Raw genomic sequence first — 14,152 nt, 5'->3', positions numbered from 1 at the left:
CTGAGGATGTTTTTATTTTATGAGGGAAAATAACTTTTCTTAAGTGAGATCTTGTGTAAATTGTTGAGAATATAAATACTAATACAGTAGAAGTATTTCAAGTGTTTGCTTGCTTGCTTGTTTGTTTTTCCCATCAGGTAGTTTTTGGTCTAGTGGCATCCATTGTTAATCTCCACAGAAATTTCCATGTGGATCAAAGGAGTTAAGTAACTTGTAAGGAGCCACATGTATTTTCAGTACCCGGATTTGATCTAGATTTCTCAGATTCTAAGGAACATGACTATTTTCTTACCTGCCTCCTAAGTCTGCTAATGCTTCCTTTTCATTGTGGAGCAAATTAAAGCTTTTTACTATTGACAGTGTAACATGTACCATTTAGAATCATAAGCATAAATACTTAAAATTATAGGCTTTTTAGTATCCATGAAAACCCATGGTTTGAAAAAAGAAGTGGGGCTATTACAAAATAAAGGGAGCATGACAGAGATTATTAGCATGTTTTTGAATGTATGGTAGAAATATATCCTGGTCCAACCAGTTGTCAACAAACAAAAAGAGAAATTAATAAAATAAACTCATTTAGTTGGTATTGCTCAGTACAGAGGAAATAGCTATTATTAGCATCTTGAGAACTAGCTGTGTAAACAAGTATTCTGTTTCTCTAATCCATTAGCTGTTTTCTCCCTTGTCATCTCAGAATACGGTAACAGATTCATGGGAATTGGAAATAGAATTCTAATGCCCATACTGCTTATTTGGTAATTTTATTGAAAGGAAACCTGGTTATGAGCAAGTTATATATGTCGACACTGTATTTGGTGCTGGTATATGCTAATGAATAGAGTTTATACTCTCAGGTGGGGGGGCAGGGAGAGACTAGTCCAGTGAGGCTGGGAACCAAGCAAACATTTGAAGTATTGTGTGGAACGCTGTATGTTTAGATGCTATGGGGCACTCTTGTCCCTTCTCCCAAGGGGTGAATAACTCACCTCGTAGGGAAAAGCTTCATAGTGCAGTAAGGAGTAATGCTTGAGGTGTGTTTTCAAGCATGAAAACTTCAGGGAATAGGGAGGCACAATAAGTAAAATAATCCAGATAGAGATGACCATATATAAACCCATGGAGACCTGAAAAAATATTATGCATTTCAGCTCTGTGTGAGTGAGCAAAACTTGTGAGGATATTGGAAATGAAAAATTCTGAAGCTCCAGAAAGAAGCAAGTAGCAAATAATGAGTGCCAATTATGCTATGGTAAAGAGTTTGGGCCTATTTTTCTGAAACAGGTGATTAGCTGTTAAATTGGGAAGTGACATAATTAATTCCATTTAGAAAAAATTTCTCTGGCAGACAAGGAAAAGCGTAGAGATTGAGATAGGAAAAAACAGTTTAAAGACTATTACGGAAATCCAGGTAAGGAGCAATGAGTGCTGGCAAAGTCCGTGAATAATAGAGAAGAGCTGGTCCAAAAAGTAGTGATGAAGATTATAGAATTTGATATTAGATTTGATTCATTATGACTAAGAAGAATATAGGATGACTTCTTGGTTATTATTTTTAGGAGAAGGAAGGTAATTGGGGAAATACCAGAAGTTAAATTCTAGAGTGGAGGAAAACGAATTTGAACTGAATATTGTTGGAATGTCTATAGAACAATGCTGAGTTTATGTTCAGAAATGAGTTGTATTTGTGGGCTGGAGCTTTAGAAGGTAAGTAGGTCTAGATTAAGTATATACATCTGAGAATTACAAGCACAGAGTAGTAGAGGCTTTGGATGTGGATGGTTTGTTTGCATAGTGACTGTGGCTGAGTATAACTGCAAAGTGAGAAGATTAAATGCCCAAACATAGATCTCTAGTGGAAGTGATGGATGCTAAAGTGAGGTCACAAAGAATAAAGATTATAATATGGCCATTTATTTGGGAATTAATGTTTAATTATAGCAGGGGAACAAATTGTAAAGAATTTCTTTTAGAGTATAATTATTTTTATTCCACTGATTATGTATGCACAGGAATGGGAAGAAAGAAACTAGGATAACTCCCTGGTGTTCTGTCTTAGGCAACAAAATGGACAAATAGGAAAGGAAGGAAGGAAGGAAGAAGGGAGGGAGGGAGGGAGGGAGGGAAGGAAGGAAGGTTTAAAAAAAAGAAATATATGTATATATGTATATATACCTATATACCATCATATGACATGACAGTTTTCAATACATTCACTTGTTTGTTTTGCAACAGAATATATTATGAAAAATATCACGCTGGAGAAGAAATTTCAGTTTTATTAGTCAGATGCAATTATCTCCCACTGTGTGAAGCTGACTTTCCTTATCAAGAGCAAAGTGAAATGGCTAAGCCTATTATGCCGTCTCTTTGATGTTTTTATAGGATATAATGAAAGATGAATGCTCGATACTCAAGCTGCAGCTAAAAGAGAGAGATGAAGTCATTTCCCAACTTAAAGAAGAGCTGGTAAGTGATAACAATATTTCGCCCACAGAGTGTATTTTCCTTGCAAGGTTATTTGCTGTAAACCCTGCAACAGCCTATTTATTAACACCCTGTTTGTGATTTCAATCTGACTATTCATCAATTTTTAAAAAATTCTAGAGTAGTGGAAACTGTATATCTTTGGCAAGCCAAAGTATAGAATGTTTTATAATATATGTTGAAATTTGTGTAATTCTAGAAGCAGGTCTTTGCGTGAGGAACGTTTCAGTTTAGCGATCAAAAATCTCGAAGGCTAAGACTACATTACGTTTTGTAAATTACATAATCTAACTCCAAACTGCTATATTTAGAGATATAGTCATTTAATATGAAACAAAGTGCTCAATAATCTTGCAAACAAAAACAGACTTTACTTTTTATTTTCCTGAAACTATAAAACACTTATCAAGCCAGAGACTTTTTGCATATATATCATATATTCTCCAAAGTAAGTATATTATACAAAAATGTCATATTTATTTTCATTTTTCAGAGTTTTTGAGATATCATAAAAGAATGTAATGAATCAGATCTTCATAACATGAAATATATTTGATAACCACAATAAAAAGAGCATTATTTTTCATATATTTTCACTTTATATATATATATTGTATATATGTTTATGAACAATATTTTGCAATATAACCAAAATATAAACAAAAATAATATGAACAAAAATGCTAGTACTCTAAAACAGGAATGGAAAAGATTTTTAAAAATTCATTAGTAATTCTTACAATACCAGTAAAATGAATAAGTCAATAATAAGACCCTGACACATTACCAAGATCAAAAAACTAATTCTAATTAATATTCTTTATTTCTGATTTGACTGCATGAACAATGGTATATTAAATAATTAGTAAATGAAATGAAATGACAAAACAGACTTTATAGACCATCAGGCTTCTGAGAACTCCTATCATGTTAGAGAGATATGAGACAAGTTTAGGGCATATTTTATTAACTCCAGACAACTGGGGACATTTTACTGAAACTTGACCATTGTTAGATAGTGTTCTGTGGTTCGGTTGATGCTGATTTTTGGTCCCATGAGCAAATTATTGTAACTTTAGAAAGATTATAAACCAGTACTGAAAATGGAAATTTATTACAGACAAAGGGAACATGTTTTATGTAACTAGTAATATTTTATAAAAATGTAATATGTGTGTAATATAAATTGTACAAATTATGTAATGTAAACTTACATATTTATTATAACTATTGGTTTCATTGATTATTCAAACTTCTGTTTATGTGAAACAAAAAAATATCTTGAGTTAAATGAAAACCATATGTAGATATTTATTAAGGAAAATCATCAGTTTTAATGTAGGAGAGAATCTGCTTCTTCACTGTGTCAGAGAATGCTAGTTTTGGATAATTAGCTCAGAAAGAAGTGTTCATTTTTCTCCTGAGCATTAATTATGATCAGACTTTTAACATAGCATATATAGGAAATCACACATTCATTTCTTGAATGAAATGAGAAAGAAAATGATTACTTCCAGAATCAATGTTACATAGCTATAATTAACAAAGTAATCTGTACTCCTTCCTCCAAAACATCCTTTGTTGACTGATTCACTAAAATGAGGTAGAACAATTTTTTTCCTTAAACTTTAATTAACCAAATTGTCTGCTTAGCCTTTGAAATTTTCCAGGTCATAATTAAGGTACTATTTTATATTTTGTGCTATGTAATTTGCACTATCTTGAATATTTCAACAAAGGAAAATGCTAACTTTAGAAAATATAGTACGTCTTATGGATTAAAGAAGAATGTAGCTATGGAGGAAAATGTGTAAGGGATGACATAAGAATTTAAATGAAAAGAAATCATTAAAAAGAAAAAAGGCAAACACTAAACTTGGATGTGGAGCATGGAGAAGGATGGCAACCCACATAAAGACAAGACAAGCCTCTTGACTTTATTGAAAATTTAGGTCCTAGTACTTCTCTGATCCTGATAATAAATAAAGTGACATTTTGACAAGATGAAGGTTAACCTTTACATTTATAATTTGCCTTCCTAAATTTTAAATTTCCAAAACAATTTAGAAACCAGTTTAGCTATACCCTGTTTTAATATAAATTCTGGGGTAAAAGTTTGTGGTGTGGCAAACAGAAAGCAGCTGATTCATACCATCAGGCATCTAATCCCAACTGCCTTTTAATAGAACAAAATGTCCTCACACTGCTACAAAGTATGCTGAGGGACACTGGCTAGCCTTACCTAGGTGGGCTCCCTAAGTAGAATTTTTTGGTGTTGGTAGTCATTTACAACTTGTAATTAACAAACCATTTGGAATAAATCAAACAATATTAAAAATTATTTTCTCAAATTTAATACCATCTTAACACCAAATAGGACCTTTAACATGTTTTTATCCATCCCCCAATCTTCCCACTCCTAGAAACTGATAGGAATTTTACTGAGCTTGCTTAAGAATTTTAGTGATTTCAGTTCTTTTAGTTGGTTTTGCTTTAAATAAATTTCTTCTCTTTCAAGAATAATTATTTGTCACTTATATTGCAGATCCTTTGTCAGACTATTATTTGTTTAGGCTTAAACCACATATACTGTAAAATGTGTAATTCATCACTGTTTCTCTCCTCTTCAGTTTTCTCTACTTCAAGGTTTCTTCCGATTCCTTTATTATTTTGTTAGAATTCTTTGAGTCTTTCTTTCAGATGGGACTTGATAAAGTCTCTGAAACATTGAGTATATCTTTACCCTGAAAGATGAAGTACTCCATGCCTAAGTCTAGTATTATTAGATCTCAGTCCTTTTCCTTAGTAGATAATATTGCACTATCTTTTAGGTTCAGGTAATGCTCATACCATGATTTATCTGGGTTTTTCACATTCATTTCCTTCTTTAAATCTGCCCAGAACTCAATAATTCAACAATTGAATTCAATCTATTCAATTAAAGAATTTTTTTTCATTCTGAAACTCCTATTATTTCCATATTTTACCTTAGATTTGTCCTTCATTTACCTTATATTTTTCTATCTTTGTAGGGAGCTGTTTACACTTTAGTTGAGCAATCTCTTCATTTAGTATTTTAAGCCACTAATTTGATTCTGAACAATGACTATACATTTGTAGTCTATGAACTATTCAAGTTCAGAAGTCTTTTTTTTTTTATTTTAGAAGGTGATTTTGATGCTTTAATTATATAATGTTAAATATGATTGGGTTGTTGTTGTTGTTGTTTTAATTCTTGTGGTTTAGGTTGCCATTTGCCATTTGTCTTCCAACAGCGTTTCTAGTGCATTTGAAGCAACCTGTCCTTGATGTTCTGCTTGTTCTTTGTTCCTCTCAGGATGCATTATCACTTCCTTTTCCTTGTTCACTTCTCTATTCATACTTACTACATACAGTAAAAATTTTGGGAAAGAACTCACAAATGATCAAAGGCTCAATAGAATCTGCTTCTTTTGGCTGGTGACAATAAGCTTGAAGGATATTAGTCATCAATCTTCTTTTGTGACTCATGAGGTTTCTTCAGTTGTGAGGGGTAGAACATCTCTGGCTAATCTTTGTGGCTGCCTTGCAGTTTCTCCCACCTTAAATGCTCTGCATATCCTCCTAAGAGAAGAAATTAGGAAGATATCATCCTTCCTTTCAGGGATGGATGGATTTCCATCAGCAATGCTCTCTCAAGAACCTTGGAATTCTCAGCCTTAATAAAGGCGTCTTGACTGTTAGCTCAATGTCTAGTTAAGTCTGGAATAAAACAGTCCTGAACCTGCTTTCTTCTCCCAAAAACTGTGAGATATGAACTCTCCCACATATGCCTTCAAGCCTTTCTTTCCTACCCCAGCCCCTGCTTTAGCTCAGAGAGAGAGTTAAATTGAACTTGGGAGAAGATGGTGTCAGGAAATTGTATTCAATCTATCATCTTCTTTTGAGACCCTTTCTTCATGCACACTCTGATTAGCAAGTCCAAAAGTCCAAACTGGTAATTCCACTATGCAATTGTTCCTAATTCCCATGTAGGTTTTAGCAAGAGTTCAGTGGTAGGCATGAAGCCCTGAAGCATAACCAGGTTTCATCAATTTGAATCAGATTAGGATAATAAATAAGGGATAGAGTAAATGAGGTTTTTAAAGTAAAGGAGGTATTTCTTCTCTTCATTTTCCCATGGTCTTACCTTTCTCTACCTGCAGGAGAGAGTGAATCAGTAAATTATTACAGAAATCAGATTATAATTTTCTAACCCTAGCTCAAACCTTAACTGCCTATGTGACCAGATTTAGGTACTTTTTATCTTTTGGGACCTCAATTTTTTCAAATATCAAATAATATCATAATATTGAAATTTTAGAAAAATGTTAAATATTTATTAACAGTGAACTTGATATAAAATTAACAGTAAATCATACAATAGATATTTATATAGCTCTATTGTTTATCATTAAGTGTGAAACAGCAGATTTTGAAAATGCCTATAGTATGATAACATTTCTGTGAAAAATGTGCGTAGAAAGTCAAGAATAATTAATACTAGTTATCTCTGGATAACATGAGACTGTTCAACTTCTTTTTCCATAATTTAATAGTATTTCATTTTTAATAATAAATGTATATTACTTTTACCATCAGAAAAGTATCAGACAAATCCCTTTGGGAATTAAATAGAGAATTTAGGTAAGTTTAGTGGTTTTCATTTTGTGATCTGTGTGTGTTAGGGGAAATAAAGAGAAGATTTCCACAACCCCACTCATAAGCAGTTATGATTTTATTGTTTTTGCATATCATAATTCTCTGTAAGATTTTAGTTGACAAAAGGATCCATAGCCTAGAATAAAACAAATAAACAAACCTTAGCAAGATGATTGCTAAGGACTGCTATGAATATTAGATCAGAATGGGAGGTGAGATGAAAACCTGTGGCATACACTTCACTGAGCATTATGTTGATTGGGGAGGATGTTAGTAAAATGAAGGCATGGAAGAAAGCCAATAATCAGAAACAGGAATGATAGGTAAGTTTTTTGATAAGTAAATAATCAATTGTATATATTTTTAGTATAGATTCGGGTTTACTATGTAGAATATATTGAATTTTTTGAATACTGAAAATAAAATTCTCTCACCCAAGATTTAGGGATTTCATTAATCTACATTGATACTTAATTCATTAAGTGTACAGCTAAAAGCCTAAACATAATGACTAAAAGTAAGAATACTTGATGAGGATTGATTATAATAATAAATGGTATTTTCAAATAGTTGAATATCATTTTTAACTTTAGATTTAAGCTTAATTTTATAAAATTGAATGATTTAAAACAGAAATATTTTTCTCACTTATAAGAAAATTTAGAGTCTATCTTTTCCTCAATCATTTAGCGAAGGTTATGCTGAAAATTCTGTGTAATTTTATTACTAGTGTGAAACTGAGGGACATTGTAAACATTATTTTCATGTGGCTAAAATAAATCTGAGAGATCTGTCATAAACATTGCAGGTGAAGTCTAGCCTTGTGTTTTGAGGTTGGATATTATCTTGTAAATAGTTTCAGAAATCTTGCAAATGCTTTCACACTATGGGTGAAAAGTGTGCCCCATATAATATCAGAAATGGAAGAAATTGTATTTGTTTACTTACATATTGATTCAAAGCATTTTTAAAATAAATTGAATGTAATTTACAAATGAAAAAAATATTAATTTTAATCAAATATGACTGTATTTAGTGGCTAATTAGAGTCAGTACACCATGCTATGAATTTACTATTTTGTTTTACCAATAATTTGCAACACCTATTACTTATACTTTGTCTAAAATTTTAAATGGATTTTTATAATTACACTTTAAAAGTGATTTGTTGGTAATTTTTTATTCCAAACTTATGAACTTATATGATTTCTACCATTTCAGACTCTTCACTTTAGGCACTTTTATTTTGAGAATTACATTTATAAAAGTTTACAGACTTCTAGCTAGCCTTGGGCTCAGTTTGTGTTTCTAGTCCTGTGGTACTACATATTAATGTATTTAAATAATAAATACAAAATAAACAATGATAGCATAGTCATTGTAAAAACGAAGGAATGGAGCTTGAGTTATTTCAATTTTGTCATTTTATGTAACTAATTGAAGCATTTATTTGCCTTTTAGCATGACTTGTAATTTTTCATGGAAAGGCAAATATGAAATACCAGGTGGTATTAAAGTAGTGATAAGATGTGGAATGGAAGGGAAGCAGTATCTGATACCATCTCCTGCTGACCATATGATTAACTCTGTCTTTTAGGGAGACTGTGACCTTCAAGTGATTCTCAGCTTCCCCCCTCTCCTCATGCCTTATGTGAGAAAGGAAGGCTAGAGGGACTGGAGCTCGGTATTCCATTGCCCCATATTGGTTAGACTCTGGGAAAATCCATGAGTTAGTTTCTGGTATATAGTTTCTCTTGAGGTCAGCCATTGTTACGAAGAAGAGAAGGCTCAAGGCTTTTCTCAAAATGGTTACTTTTTCCCTACCCCATCAAGAAGCGCCAGATCTTTGTGGGTTTTTTTTTGTTTTTTTTATCCTTCTTATATTAACCCTGGAAACCTAGAGAGGTTCTAGAGGTAAAATTTTTAAATGTATGGATCCACTAAGGCTTTGCCTCCATGAGTTTTTCTCTCTCAAGCTAGGTCTGGCTTCAGTTTGCAGCAATTAGTCAGTCTCTAAGTAATTCTACTCAATGGTGAGTCCAGCATCTGGGTTTCTGCTGTAGGTAAATTGATACTGTCAGTATCTACCTTTCTCTATTTTTAGGGACAGTGGTTTCCCTTGTGGCCTAGTTCTCTACTGGATCCAAAAAGGGCTGTTGATTTTCAGTATTCCAGCTTTTTGTCTTATTGTGAGGATGGTAGTAAAGACTTCCAAGTGTTACAGATCAAAGTGAGGTGCTCTACCCAGTGTGCTCAAATGAGCAATTCCTGAGACTTTGGGGTTTCAAAGGTGAGAAAGCGTTTATTGCTAAGCACCAAGCAAGAGAGCAGACAGCCTAGCCTGTTGGCCTAAAATCTGTCTTACCTCTATTAATTCTGATAGTTTTATAGTATCCAAAGACAGGCAGGTTTATGTTAATGAGTAGAGTGCTGGGAATGATGAAGTTAGATGATCTAATTATTGAGCACGCACAGATTGGTTACATGCCTAGTCACAAAACCACAGAGTGTATATGAGAAAAGGGTGAGTTTAATATAACGATGGGTATGATTTTTATTACTATAGGGAGACAGGTAACTAATAGGTTAAGGCAGGCCAATTTTGGCTAGATTTAGCTTTGTCTAGTAAGAGTTTAGCAATTGAGGTGGGTTACTTCTGCATTGACTCAAGTTCCTTCATTAATAAACATTAGGGGGTTGTCTAGTGACCGACCATAAGGTTTCAAAGTTGTAAAACAGAATAAAGGGGTACAGGCAGTGCTAGTCTCTATATCTGTATAATCACAAGATAAAGATTATATAGTTTTATAATCATTAGCAAAGATGAAGGCTTCTTGGGTCCAGTTTAGTGAGTTTCAGTAATTTCAGGTATTTAATTTTGGCTATTCTAAAATATATTTGAAAGTAAAAAGGCATCTTTATATAATGATTCAGTAATTATAATCATTTGTTAATTCATAACTCTCAGATACACGAGCTCTTTTAATGCCATACCAATGGAGAGTTTATTTGTATTTAAGAGTTAAAATTTTAAAAATTCAGTGTGAACTCTGAGTTATATGGCAGATTTTAGTTCATACAGTAAATATTTTATAGAATTTTAATATCTTCTAAATTGAAATGTTTTTTATTTTACAGTATTAATTATGTTTTAAAAATAATGAACCAATAAAAAGCAAATGTTACATCATTGGTATGATTTTGCTTTATAAACAAAGTTTTTATTAAACTTATTGATTTTTGACATGATTGTATTTACAAAGTTCAATAAAATTATGATTTCACTACCTGCAATTCTTTTCTGACAATCACTAATATTTATTTTATGTCATTATTATTATTTTAAATATTTTTTTTCTTCTAGAAGAGAAGGGTGTTAAAATTATATGTCCAGGTGTCCAATACATTTGGTACAGCACCCAGTTGAACAAGTTTTTCCTCTTGCAGTGTAAAGACTGCCTAAAGAAAGCTAGGTCACAAAGAAGAGGTTTAGAAATTATATATCTTTTCATGTTACTAAACCTTTGTTCTCATTCAAAGTGAATATTTTAAATTATATTTTTCCTTGTGTGTACAGAAACATAAAAACAATCATTTTCCCCAGCCCTTTTAAATTCCATTTACTTTATTTAAATGTAAGCCCAGCACTTAGCTCATTTTTTATGTGAATACCAAAGCATGGGGCTTCATAAAAACGCCTGTAGAACTGGTGATTTTTTAAAAATTGAAAGCAATTGAAGAATTGAAAGTGTAACATTATATGTAATCAGGTTTCTATGCATAATGTAAAAGGGCGAGCTAAAAATAGAAGACTAAGAAATACATATGACTAAATAGCACTTTATCAAGAATCTGTAGAGAAGAGTAACTTTGATTTGGTTTAAAAATATAGTCAAAATTCAAATTGAATAAAACTGTGTGACCTTGAAGCTTTAATAACAGAATAATTCCTACTCAATAAGGGAAATAGTCTTTGTCCATGAAAATCATATCCTGAATTCATCTTAAAACCAATTCTCCGCTTGCTCTACATTCTATTATAATTTATGGTATTATTCTATGCCAGTCATTTTAAGATAGAGTATTAGAGCCCATGGATGATTTACATAAGAACAGACATCTGTAAGTACTTTCAAATCCTCTTTCTCTCTCATATTTAGGAAACATTAGGACCAGAAAAGAAATAGATTAGGTATACTTAAACATTATTAAAGTGTCAGGCTTCTTTCCTTTTTTTTTTTTTGAGGAGAATTAATTGCATATATTCCAGAAAAGGCTTATCTCAGCAGTAATTACTCTCTTAGTCACCTCTGTGAGATAGATATAGGGTGTGAATATGACAATATTCTATGATACACAATGGGGATTAGCCTCCAGTTACTAACACAGTCCTGTACCCTGATGAAGAGCTGCCAAAAAGATACAATCTTTAATATTCTGTGACACTTACCTTGGTGACCCTACATATTTGTTTAAATCTTTGTCATGAACTGTAAGCGCAGACTAACATACATATAGGTAAATAATTGTATAATGTAAGTGCCAGTATGATGGTGCTTGTTGTTACAACAAACACAGGTTTTAAAAAGAGCATGCAGCAATATTGTGGTCAAATTAGGCAAGTAGCTGAAATTAATTTATCCATAAAGTTAAATAGTTGGCTGGCAGCAAGAGGGCACTCAAACCAGTCCAGGGCGGTACACAAAAGCCTAATTCTCTGAGATCTGGGGGTGTACAGCCCCATTGCTGATCGCTGATTTTAATTAGCTACTGAAGATCACTGGGGGCTCATCTCTGAGGGCAGCCATTGTTCCAGCTCACCCTAGGCAAAGGCAATGAAGGGGACTTAGAGACAGAATGCTTTCTTAGAGCTTCTGAGGACAGTGGGAAGGTACTGAGTCAAGAAGGCACAACTTTGGGAGCCATGAGAGAGTACCTGGTGTCCTTCCTGGCCACTCCCTCAATTCCTCCCCAGGAAAATTAGCAGCCAACCAGCACTTTTAGCAAAACACCTGAATATGGACATCCAAGAATCCCAGAAAACACAAAACTTGAAGAAAAATATACCCTAACACACATTGGTCAAACATTTGGGTGCAAAGGACAAGGAAAAGTACTGAAAACTACAAGAGAAAAGCAATGTGTCATGTCTAAGTATGTACCAATTAGATTAAGTGCTGCTTTCTCATCAGAAACCATGGAAGCAGAAAGGCAGTGGGCTGAAATTCTTAAAGTGCTGAAAGAAAACAACTGCCAACCATGTATTTTATGTCCTCGAGATTTTCTTTCAAAAATGAGGGGGAGATCAAGATATTCCCAGAAAAACAAAGGAGAGGGAATTCTTTACTGCAAAAACTGTCCTACAGCAGTGCTAAAGGGAGTTCTTCAGAATGAAAGGAAAGGACACTAGAAAGTAGTACAAAATAGCTTAAAGAAATAAAGACTTACCATAAAGGAAACTGTTGTTGGATTTTCTCTAGGTTCTTGGTTATGTTCCCAAAAAAAAGAATTTAAGTACATGCCAGTGTAGTTACACCGGTAGTTTATTAAGAAAATGAGAGAAGAGAAATGGGAGAAAATAACAAACAATGGATCCCAGGTATACTTGCAAGTTGGTCCATGAAGAGAGAGGAAAAAATGGGCAAAAAGGACTGATTTACAGGTTACAAGATCCCATTACAAATTACAAGTCCCCAGGTGTACTTGCATGCTGGTCCAGGCAGAGAGAGAAAAGGTAAAACCAGGCCAATTTAATCTCTGCAGTTGCTTTTTAAACCATTAATTACCTTGCCCCTTGTTAATGTTTGGGAAAAGGTCCCAGTTGTTTGCTGTTTCGATTGATGACCCCACTCCCCCGGAGAGTGCCCAATGATAAGGCCCCTTCAGAATATCCAGGGCTTTTCCTTGATCCCAGTTGAATTCCAATTCTAAATGGAGGATTCTCACAGGTTCTTCCAGCAGCTTTCTAGGGGAGGGGCATTTTTCCCTCAGAGGATTTCCAGGTGGGAGTCCATGGCCTATGTTTCACAGCTGTAGTTTACTGCCCGGTGCCAGATTTGTCTTTTCATTTCCTAAACTAGCCTGCCTCAAAACCACACGGGTAATATGCCAATACAATTATACTACTACTGTATTGTATTTTCTGGTATATAGCTCCACTTCTTTTTTCTTTTTTTCAGGTTTTATAAATTTATTATTAAAAAACAAACAAAAGGTTAAAAAAGTCCTTCCTTTCCAGCCTTGCTTTGGGTGTGGGTGGGAAAAAGAACAAGCTGAGAAAGGTGTCCACCCCCTTCCTAGAAAGAGCCCTAACCTTCCCCCCAGGAGCCTGTCAGAGGCAAGCCCTCACCCTTCCTGCCTGCTTCCTCCTCAGGTAGCTCAAGTTGCAGCTAGGAAGTTTTAGAGGCAAAGCTGTTTGGGAGAGGGAGGTCAAAGGCTCTTCACATCAGTAGTCACTCCAGCTGTTCCTTTTGGTACTCTGAGGGCAGGCCTGGCTCAGCCCTCTGGGATCTGCAGCCCAGCCCACTGGCAGCTTCCTTAATGCTCTTTGTGGGACAGGAAGGCAGTCAGGGAAACTACACAGCGTGGGCTGGGGACTGCTGAGACACCTTGGCAATTCTGGAAAGGAAAAGCTCCTGATCATCATTCTGCTCTTGCCTCTCTGTCTGAGTCCGCCTTTCTTTTATGTTCCCCATTTAGAGCTGACTGCAGTCCAGGACTCCAGTGGCTGTTTGCTACAAAATACCTGGAGATGCCAGGGGTTGGCTCTTGGCCCATCTGTCAGTCCAGGCTCCCGCACAGTCACACAGTCACACACACAGCATTAAGGCACCTGTGCCAGCAGGCATGACCAAACTGGGTCCAGCTTCTCTCTCTCCACCTGTAGAGGGTATAGGGGGAGATCCTCTGGCTGCTTTGCAAATAGGCTGAAGGGGGAGAAGCTAGCAGTGGAATATTTAACCAGGCCTAGAGAAAGAAGTGGGAG

General features: G+C 34.4%; 1 protein-coding gene across 10 annotated transcripts in view; it reads left to right on the top strand.

Annotated features, from left to right (window-relative positions):
• CCSER1 (coiled-coil serine rich protein 1) overlaps positions 1 to 14,152 on the top strand; it is a 1,483,327-nt gene that overhangs the window by 650,146 nt on the left and 819,029 nt on the right. For all 10 annotated transcript variants that reach the window (XM_058295427.2, XM_058295480.1, XM_058295424.2 and 7 more), the window contains one exon: positions 2,386 to 2,469. In XM_058295427.2, the coding sequence (XP_058151410.1) occupies positions 2,386 to 2,469 (84 nt within the window). The remainder of the gene's footprint in view (positions 1 to 2,385; positions 2,470 to 14,152) is intronic.

This window comes from Dasypus novemcinctus, chromosome 1 (assembly GCF_030445035.2).
Source record: "Dasypus novemcinctus isolate mDasNov1 chromosome 1, mDasNov1.1.hap2, whole genome shotgun sequence".
Taxonomy (NCBI): domain Eukaryota; kingdom Metazoa; phylum Chordata; class Mammalia; order Cingulata; family Dasypodidae; genus Dasypus; species Dasypus novemcinctus.
The sequence above is the reverse complement of the archived record's forward strand: the minus strand, read 5'-3'. Positions and strand labels throughout refer to the sequence as shown.